At 27.5% G+C, this 10,587-nt stretch overlaps 1 protein-coding gene across 1 annotated transcript; it reads left to right on the top strand.

Annotated features, from left to right (window-relative positions):
- Positions 1-901: 901 nt before the first annotated feature.
- Positions 902-1,941, top strand: Bm5126 (Uncharacterized protein; the record flags this gene model as incomplete). Its single annotated transcript, XM_001897520.1, has 3 exons — positions 902-956; positions 1,210-1,301; positions 1,852-1,941. 3 exons carry the CDS (start codon positions 902-904, stop codon positions 1,939-1,941), a joined length of 237 nt encoding a protein of 78 aa, XP_001897555.1.
- Between the last annotated feature and the right edge of the window lie 8,646 nt (positions 1,942-10,587).

Here is a 10,587-nt window from a genome sequence, read left to right as displayed (position 1 = left end):
TATTAAATTCTGTTAAAGTACTTGCAATGTCAGTAAGTGCAAAAAATTTGGCTTCTTTAGAGCACAAAGTGTTTTTTAATTGTATTTGAGCAACAAACAAATATGATTTTTCTTTGGTTTTTATCATTATTAAATCAATATGAAGGAAAGGAAGAACTTATCTGAACATTGTGAATTATTATTAAATTTAAAATCCTTTTATTGTATTAGTCAAAAAAAAAAAACTATTGTTTTGTTGATTAGTTTTACTATTAATTTAAATACTGTTCAGTTGGTTTTTAAAATATATTCAATCGATGATAGTTTCTATTTATCGCTCCGACATTTAGAAAATCTACTCAAACCAAAAAAAAATATGTGGTGCTTATATGCGGCGGATGTGATATTAGTTCGTACATTTGCATTCACTTAAATGCATCTACAGATACGCTGAAAACTTTCGAACTTCCATATATGTCTTCAATTAGTGACTTTTTTGTTAATTTTTTTTTTTTTTTCACGACATAAAATCCTGCTTTTTTCATTTAAAAAATATTCTTTTCAATTATGATCTGTCTGGAATATCATCATGTACGCTTAAAAATGAAACAAAATTATAAATTATCCTGTTATTATTGATTTATCTCAAAAGATAGAGATTTAATGCACAATGATAGAATGCCACGAAGAATTTTAAAAAAAAAATCATCTCAAAAAGTCATTATGACGTGAAAATTTAGCCAAAACTATATCGTTAAACGATTCGGCCTATAAATCATCCTGTTATTCAGCTTATAATAAAAAAAAAAAAAATTGAACCAATTAGATAATTGAATTAAATATCGGTTGCATGACTTAAAATTTGACATATTCTTTCATTGTTCCTATCAGAAGCAATTTCAGATCTCAGAATCCACAGAGAATGTTCACAGATTTATTACTTTATTGCATTCTTCCAGTGCTAACATTAGCACAGAGTAAGGCTATTTTTTTTTTTTTTTTTTTTTTTGACTATTTTATTAAATTTATTCTAAGTGAAATAATTTAGTTAGTTTATTTTATGAATGTGATTGATTAATATGAACATCCTTTGATCTCTGAAGCAACAGAGTTCTTTATCAAAACACATTTAGCTTTTGTTTTTATAAGTTGAATAAAGTCATAGTATATTTTGTCCGCTATAGATTAGTTTTTAAAATATTTTTTTCAGTGTTTGATTTCATGTTGCAGATGCACTATTAGATGAAACAAACGAGTACAGGCAAGACTTATGGCCTTATATGAATGATATGGTACAATGGCCAAATGAATTATCTAATGTGGTTCGTTTCCAGCTTTTTTTTTTTTGTTTTGAAACAGTAATTCAGTCTAATTTGAGTACCTTAATATTTTGAAATAATAAAGCGTCAACGACTAACTGAGCAATGAGATGGCAGAACAGATAATGATAGTAATCATAATGTCACGATTTCACAAGCAAAAGTGATAATGATTATAATAACAATAATTGGAACAATAATACTAGTCACTTTGTAGGCGTAATAGTAATAATTAGAATGTTTGTGATAGGTGATAGTAATGTGGTAACAGTGAGGTTATAACAAATAAATCAATCAGATAAATGACTGGCAATTACAAGCAAAAAATACCAAAAAATATTTTAAATATTTGAAATGTTCAGTGGGGAATGATATTTCACTGCGATAGTTTTCTCAGCCAAAAGCTAATTACTTAAATCATAGAAGAACGAAGCCTTCCATTTTTAGCTCAAACAAGTCAGTTAAGAATTGATAAATAAATGGCACTATTATGAGAATAACGGAACAAAAATTTTACTTTCACGAGCAAAATGAAAAACGTGAAAAATTACAGCTGTACTACGATCCACGTTTGAAACGTTGGGCAAGCCAACTGAGATTCGGTAAACGGGCAAATTGGGCCAGTAAAGTACGTTTTGGATGACAATAACGCAAAATTTTAAACAAAGCAAGGGTTTGCAGTAACAAATCAAAACAATTGTTTTTACATTTGAAATCTGATGTTAATTAAAAAGCAGATGTCTACTTTCTTTTTAGATGGATGTAATCAACTATTCTCATAATTCATTATCATTTGAAATTGATATTTCAAATAATTTATAATGTTGTGGAAAAATTTTTTGCTGAAAACGGAAGATCATATTGATTGAAAACATTATGCCATTCTCAGCATTTTGAAATTCATATTTTTATCAAATTCATTGTCGAAATTTGTCGAAAATGGTATCAACCGAAAATTTTAAAACACTGCAAGACTAAAACTAATGAGCAAACTATTTCTGTATTAGAAACATGTGAAACATCATCGACTAGTCAATTGATTTAGGTTAAAAAAATTGCAATTGATCGTTATCATTTTATCATTTGAAATTGAAAAATAAAAAATTTTGCTGGAAAAGGGAAGATTATGTCGACCGAAAATATTATGCCATGCTAAACATGTTCAAAATATTTCTATGATTCAATGAAAATTCAATTTTGCCCCTTCACAGAATTTTGAAATTGGTATTTTTACCAAATTCATTGTCGAAATAAATTGAAAATGATATCAGATGAAAGTTATAAGATATTAGAAGGCTAAAATTAATAAGTAAATTCATTTTATTAATTTATCACTTGATTTAGGTTAAAAAGATTTGAAATTCAGGGAAAATACAAAAAAATTTGACTGAAATTGATCTCCTTCAGTTTTTTTTTTTTTTCTTTTAAGTTTAAGTCTTAAATGATAAGAATTGGTCTCTTTAAAATTGGTCTCTTGTTATTGGTTTTTTGAAAGCAAAATCTAGCACTTAAATCGTTTAGACTAAAAAAAGATAAGGATTTCATAGTCAGATAAAGTCAGCCATGAAACTTTTATTTGACACTGATCGCCTACACACAGTCAGCAACGTTCAGCCTACGTTTGGAAATTCATTTGAAAGTATTTGCTACGACACAGAAACCTTAACTCATTTAAAATATTTTGACACTGTAAGTATCTCAGCAATCTTTTAATGGTTTTATTATTTAAGCAAAAGTGTCAAAACTTTTAAATTGAACTTTTGTGTATTTATTAAACTGCAGGTCAAGTCAAAATACTTTGAGAAAGGCAACCGTTCAGAATGGTTCGCGAAGGTATCTGCGCAATGATTTACTTATTTGAAAAGGGTGTGATGATTGAAAAGAAAAGTTAAAGTAACAAATAAGCACTAAATACTACGAGAATATTGAAAGAAAAGAATTATTCAGAGCGAACTTCTAATTAATTCAAATTTGAAAATTTAAATAGAAATGGGATTCGTCGTCCGTCACTGGTGTTCAACTTAAATAAATAGCCAGAAGATTTGAAGGTTAGCCACCACTTCTTAGTAATTGCCACCATTTACCACTAATTGTTATTACTTTGGTGCTATCTGCTACATTTGTTATTACTAGCTACCAACTGACCACTTGCACCCATTTGTTACCACATATTATCACTCGCTATTACTTTTTACCGCTTGCAACCACTTGTTATCACTTGCAGCCAATTACAACTACCTGCTAGTACTTGCTAGCACTCCCAGCTACTTTTTGCCACGTACTACCACTTGCTATTTCCACCACATATCAACACCTACTACTAGCTGCCACTTACAACCACTTGCCACCACTTAATACCACTTTTAACTATTTGCAGCTAGCTACCATTTACTTGCTATCATTTATCGCAACTTGCCACGATTTGCTACCATTTACTAGCACTTACTGCTAATGCAATCGGATTCATTCAGATTTGGACTATTTAAATGACACCAGTAGGAGGTGATGTAACCATCGATATTGATTTTTTATGTCTAACCATTGATGTGTTTGAACATGAATTTGCCAGATGTCATGGAATAAGTGAGAGTAGCATGCACTAACAGTAACCGAAAAAATCATTCAGTTAGTGTGATTAGCAAAAAGACATGTATGAGGTAAAAATAGTCACGGGAATACGACAACTATGGTTAGTAAAAGAAAATGCAAAAGAAAAATTAAAAATATATAATTTCCTAAATAATAATAATAAAAGAAAAATTAAAAAAAAAAAAAAAAAGAGTGAAAGAAAGTAAAAAGTAGGAAAAAGAAATAGAAAATAATAAAAAAGGAGCAATAATAAAAAACAATAAAAATAAAAATAATAATGAAAATGACGAAAAAACAATAAAACTTATAAAAGTGATAAAGAAACAACGAAAAATATTTAAAAATTTTTTAAAAACATGGAAAATAATAAATGAGAATAAAAAAAACTGAAATATTTAAAAAAAAAAAAAAAACAACAGGATAGAACAAAGAGTAATAAAAAAGAATATGAAGAATGGGACAGAATAAAAATTATAAAATATGAAAAAAATAAAAGGAATAACAAATAATAAAAGATAATAGGAATAAAAATAATGGAAAACAAAAACTAAGGAATAGAAAAGAACAAAAAAATTAAAACCATAAAATATCTTTTAAAAAAAATGAATAAAAGAGAATGATGAAAAACGAGAAAAGTAAAAAAAGAAGTAAAAAGAAAAAACAATATATTGAAAAATCACAGAAGGTACAAAGAGTCATAAAGTAGTAAAAAGACTGAAGAAATGAAAAGTAGTGAAAAATCATAAGTAATAAAAAATTATAAAAAATAATAAAAAAGAACTTGTCTTCATGCTCGAAGAGTTCATTCGAGAGATAATCATCAAAGTTTTCCTTGATTTTTAGAAAATTGATTGATGTTTCGAATCGAAATTTAGTTGAACTGTCATTAAGCGATTTTGCATGCCACAATTTCAGAATAACACCCGTCGCAGTTATTCATGAAAAGTACGGAAAAAAATCGAAGTTAGTGGATCAGTAGTAATTTCAGGAATTTTTGGGAATTATCATTCGATATTTTCCGTACTATTAATGGCCGGACGATTGGCATACTGATGAATTTTTTAATTGCAGTGAATAGACATTGCATACTTTCACATTCTATAAAATATCACTGCTTTTTATTAATAAAAAGCTATAAGAAGAAATAAAAAAGATTAAAATTTTACGAAAAATAATAGGAAATATTAAAAAATAGAAAACCATAAAAAAATAAGAAGAAATAAGAGGAAGAAAAATAATGAAGAATTATTATTAAAAGATAAAAAACTAATGAAAATAAAAATAATAAAAAATAAAAATAATAAGGGATAATAAAAATTGAATTAAAAAAGATTAACAAAAAAGGGAATGAAAGCTGCAAGTGATATCAAATAATCAATGGGAATACCAAAAAAAGGAAGTGTGATAGTTAAACTATAAAAATACATGCCTCAACATTTAACAAAGACATGCAATAAGCTAGAATTAATCAAAAAATGTGTTCAAAAAAGCAAAATTAGCGAAAATGGAATACGAATAAATGTCAAAAAATAAATGCAGTACATCTTTCACTTATAAAATAGAAATTTCAAGACATTGAAAATTAAAAAATTCCATTAGTTTGTTTCAAAAAAAAAGGAAAAATAATAAAATAAAATGAAAAATATATGAAACAATTTAAAGAAATAGGAAAATGAAAAGTTTTAAAATTTTCGAAAAGAAAAAAACTAAAAAGCTAAATTTGAAGATAAAAACTCAATAGTCTGAATGAACAAAAAATTAAAATTCTAAATATCTAGTAACTCGAATAAAACTACATTAATTTCAAAAGGCGATAGAGTTTAAATTTCTAAGCAGTCGGAAAACCAAAAAATCTTGAAAAATTCTCTAAACTCCCAAAAATTCTACTGACTCGAAGAAATATTCAAAAATTAACATAAATGACCAAGAATTTGGAAATTACTTCCACATTTCAAACACTCTTTCATTTCACAAGCCCCACATTTTTTTCATACGATCGAAATATCGAAGATCGAAGACCTTTGATATTGTATAAAAAAATCTTCGCATCACAAAAATAGTCGAAAGACTGGGTATCACCTTATAATCTAGCAAAAAAATAGAAATATATGAAAAAAATATATAACGAATAGATATAATACAATTATAAAAACACTGAAATAATATCAAAAACCACCCCAAAATATAGAATGAATAACCGTAATGGAGGATGGTTGGTTAGTTTATGTACAGAACTGAATTGACAACCGGATATCCGGCAGAGGACATTTGACTGATATGAAACAAAGATTACTAACAAGGGGTTTTTTACTGTGTGAGAAAAAGGAATTAGCATAATGGCTTAAATGATCTAGACATAGATTAGTCACAAATGCGGAATTATTTGGTGATTGACTTATCAGACATCTGGCAAAAAGTATTAGAATTTGAATGTAATTTAAATGTATTGTTTTTTACGACACAAGGAGGAATTTACAGAAATTTTTTAACGTTATTAAAAAATGCTTAGATGTAGAAATTTGTCCCCAAATAACTCTCTACAGTCTAAAAAGAAATCATCCTAAAGTGTAACATACTATAAGTAATAACATAAGTACATAACAGCATAACATGCATAAATACGATCTTATAAACTAAAGAAACCATTACAAGTTAAAAAATGCAAAAATAAGTACATTATAAGTTGGTACCAAACAGAAAAAATTTAACATGGTTAAGTAACACCAAAAAAGGAATAAAATTTTTTGGGAGAAAAACGAATAAAATAACATAAACAATAACAAATAAGCAATAGAGAAACTTAAAAAAAACAAAGATGAAAAGCATTAACAATAACCATAAGACCATCAAAAAGCAATAAATTATTTACATCATCTAAATAATAAATAAATTGCACGAATAAACGTTTAGTAAAATTTAACTTCCTCGAAAGGACTAGTAAAAGGAAAAAAAAAAAAAAACAAAAAACTGAATTGAAAGTGATTTGATCTGAAGAACAATATATTTGATTTTAATCAAGTTATATGTTCAATTTTATAATAGCAAAAAAATTTTTTGATTTTAACTATGCCAAGCTTTTTAATATTGACTAAATCACTACAAATGGTGAATGAAACATATAGGTAAAGCAAAACCGCAACTTTTTCTATATATTGAATCCAGTTGTCCCCACATTAAAATTACTTCAGAAAAAACTTTTTTTATTTTTTTGATCTTTTTTTGGTTCTTTCATTAATGTTTTCTTTTGGATTTTTTTTTAGTTTTCCTTTTCATTTTTATTTTTTTTATTTTTATTCTTTCTTTTTAATCTTTTTTTGGTTTTTGTAAACTTCTCATTTTTTTAATTTTCTTTTTAATTTTTTTGGATCTAGTAACCCTCTTGGACGCCCTTCATTAATGGAGGATGGAGAATTGGAGCAGGTAGCAACAGGTTGGCTGCGTGAGGAATGCCCGATATTATCATTGACCTGAAAGAAAAATTTACTGACTAGAAAAACTACGGGATCCACTTTATAATCTTTTCTACAATCATTCGAATCCTTCCCTACCATTTAATTTGACATTCTGAATATTATTAATTTTTAACCTGGAATGAAAAGGTAGTGAACATCCTCTTCTCCCTCTACAAGATTGAATCGGCAGCGCCTTTACCTGTCTTTTGTTGATTTTGTTGACTTTTGTTAAAATTGATATTTCAAATTATTTATAATGATATTATATGAAAACCTTTGCCGGAAAGCGGAAGGTCATACTACTGAATATATTTTACAACGCAAAATGCTGAATAATTTAACGAAAATTCAAATTCGTTATCTTGTCGTTATTTTGAAATTGATATTTCTATCAGATTCGCTATCAAAATTAGTTAAAGATGACATCAACTGAAAATTTTAAAACATTGGAAGATTAAATTAATTTATGCTGAGCAGAATGCTAAGTAAATTGATTTTTGCAATGGAAAAAAAATTTTTGGAAACATAAAAAATTTGGAACATATCACTTTATTATTTTATAATTCTAAAATGATATTTCAATTATTTTATAACAATATTGTGAAATCATATAAACTGGAAATATTATGCTGGGCTGAATGCTAAATAGGTTCAAAATATTTTGATAATTTAATGAAAAAGCATTTTAAACTTCGTGTTTTTACCAATTCATTATCAAAATTAATTGAAAATGTTATCAAACGAAAGTTTTAAGGAGCGACTGCCTAATAGTGATAAGCAATTTCATTTTTGTGTCTGAAATATGCTTAATTTCACCGACGAACAACTTAATTTAGATTTAAAAATGTTGTACTTTACCATTTCATCAAGATTTTATCATTTAAAATTGATATCTCAAGTAACTTATAAGAATATTGTGAAAAAATGTTTGTAGGAAATTGGGAAATCATACTGATTATCAACCGAAATGCCAAATAAATTCAGTGATCTTTTATAATTCAGAACAGATACACCGTCGACATTGATTGAAAATGATTGTAACCGAAAATTTTAAAGCTCGAGAGACTACAATTTATAAATAAATTCACTTTTGTATTAGAAATATGTGGAATTTCATCGATTTATCGCTTCATTTAGGTTGAGAATGTTTGAAACATATCATTTAATTATAATTTTATCCTTTGAAATTGATGTTTCAAACAATTTGCAATATTATTCTGGAAAAAATTTTGCTGGGAGAAGAAAGACCGCATCGACTGAAAACATTGTGCGAAACAAAACGCTGAATAAGTTTAAATATTTTTATAATTATAATTTTTAATATTTTTGCAATTGAAATATTGTTTCAAAGCAAAATTTTTGAAGTTTTTTTTTTTTTTTGTTTAAGTTGCCAGATGATCGCGACAGAATGTGAGCAGATGTGCAATGCAAATAATATTTTTTTATGAACTGTTATTTTTAATTTTTGTTAGCACTTAATTGAAACTTACTTCTTTGTCAAAATTACAAAAACTCGCAAAAATTTTCAGATTTTAATGACTATCCACATTTAAATTTGTGATTGAAATTAATTTCAATTTTAAAAATTTATTGAAATCACTAATTGCAGTTGTAACAAACGACATTAATTTCGCAATTTAGATATTGTTCCAAGGTGAAATTTTTTAGGTTTTTTTTTTTCTTTTTTTTACTTTTATCGTTAAAAGATGGCAGAATGTTGTCATAGATTTATTTTGGGAGAGGTTGCTGATCTCGGGGAGATTCGTTGGATGTAGATGTAAATATGGAGTAAAATAAAATTCCGTTATTAGCAAAAGTAATAGCACAATAACTTGATAGAGAACAATTGAAGGTGAACTCTGCTACTTCTTGGTAAAAACACACAAAACCCCCTTCAACAAGGGTGACTTCTCATACTGCCAGAAAACGGAAGTTCATAATGACCGAATGCATTTTGCCAAGCAAAATGCTGAAAAAGTTCAAAATATTTTTATAAATTAACGGAGAATTCAATCTTGACACCTTCCCAGTATTTTGAAATTCGTTTCTGTCAAAATTAAATTTCAACTAAAGACTTCAAAACAATGGAATGCTGAGATTAATAAGCAAGCTCATCTTTGTATTCACATTAATGCCATTGTTGAATACAGTTTCGAACTATAGGTTCCACTTTTTCTTTTTTTTTTTTAATTTAAATGGAAGGATTGATTTTCCATATTCAGAGTATTTATCACTTCTACTGACTAAAACTTTTCCAGTCAAGCATAACACTGAGATAGTATTTCATTGAAACATTAATGATAGGTAGGTAATTGCCATACAAACTTCATCTTCATTTGTTTAGTTTTGACATTGCTCCTGATTTTCCTTTCCCCAACTAGCTTAACTCCAAATTTTTGTCTTGCCTTCAGGAAAACATCAAAGTCTGTAACATCTACATAGATTTCATCTTCTGTTCTAACCTGATCGCAAATCATGCTCTGTGCAATGACACTTCCTTTCAGTTAATGTTGCTTTATTTAAAAGCATGACTGCGGCCATTATCAAAATATCATCGTCTGCAAGGTAAAAATCTGCAGTTATTTGTTCTACTTCACAATTAGAAAGGATGTAAACTGTACTCTGATTTTCTTAATCGGAATCCTACTATAAAGATTAGCAAACAACTGTTAAAGTTATCCTTAATGTCAATCGAGAGATATGAAGAGAGACAATTAAAGGGAAAAACCCAAGTTGACATGACACCTCTCCATCCTTGAACATGTAGTTCACCTGATAATCTTGTTTTTATATCAGCAACTGTTACACTTTTTTTTTCTTTTGGGTCACTCCACTCCCTTTTATTTTATTTGTTTCCGAAACATAAAGCACACGGTATGAAATGATTATATTCATTCCTCTGATCGAAACCATATAAAATTAGTGGTCCAGCAAAAGGAAGGAAAAGAAAACTAAGTGCAGTTGTAGTAAATATCAGAATCATTGTCATCAGCATTATATTCTCATTAAATTATACAGTACAACACTTATGATAGCAACGTATGAGAATTTAAATGCATTAACACAAGAAAAAAAACTTCAAAGTTAAAGAATTCGAAAATCGAACTGCACACCGAAGAAAGATAGCTTTTACTATTATTGTGTAATAATATCATATTATAAAATAGCTAATCGTGAAGTGAATAAAGTAATGCACAATGAGTAGTCAAAATTATTCAAGAAAAAAAAAAGATGATAGATTAATTAAT

Source organism: Brugia malayi (assembly GCF_000002995.4).
Source record: "Brugia malayi strain FR3 genome assembly, contig: Bm_v4_ChrX_scaffold_001, whole genome shotgun sequence".
NCBI classification, from domain to species: Eukaryota; Metazoa; Nematoda; class Chromadorea; order Rhabditida; family Onchocercidae; genus Brugia; species Brugia malayi.
Note: the sequence above shows the minus strand (reverse complement) of the source record. Positions and strands in the feature narration are given on the sequence as shown.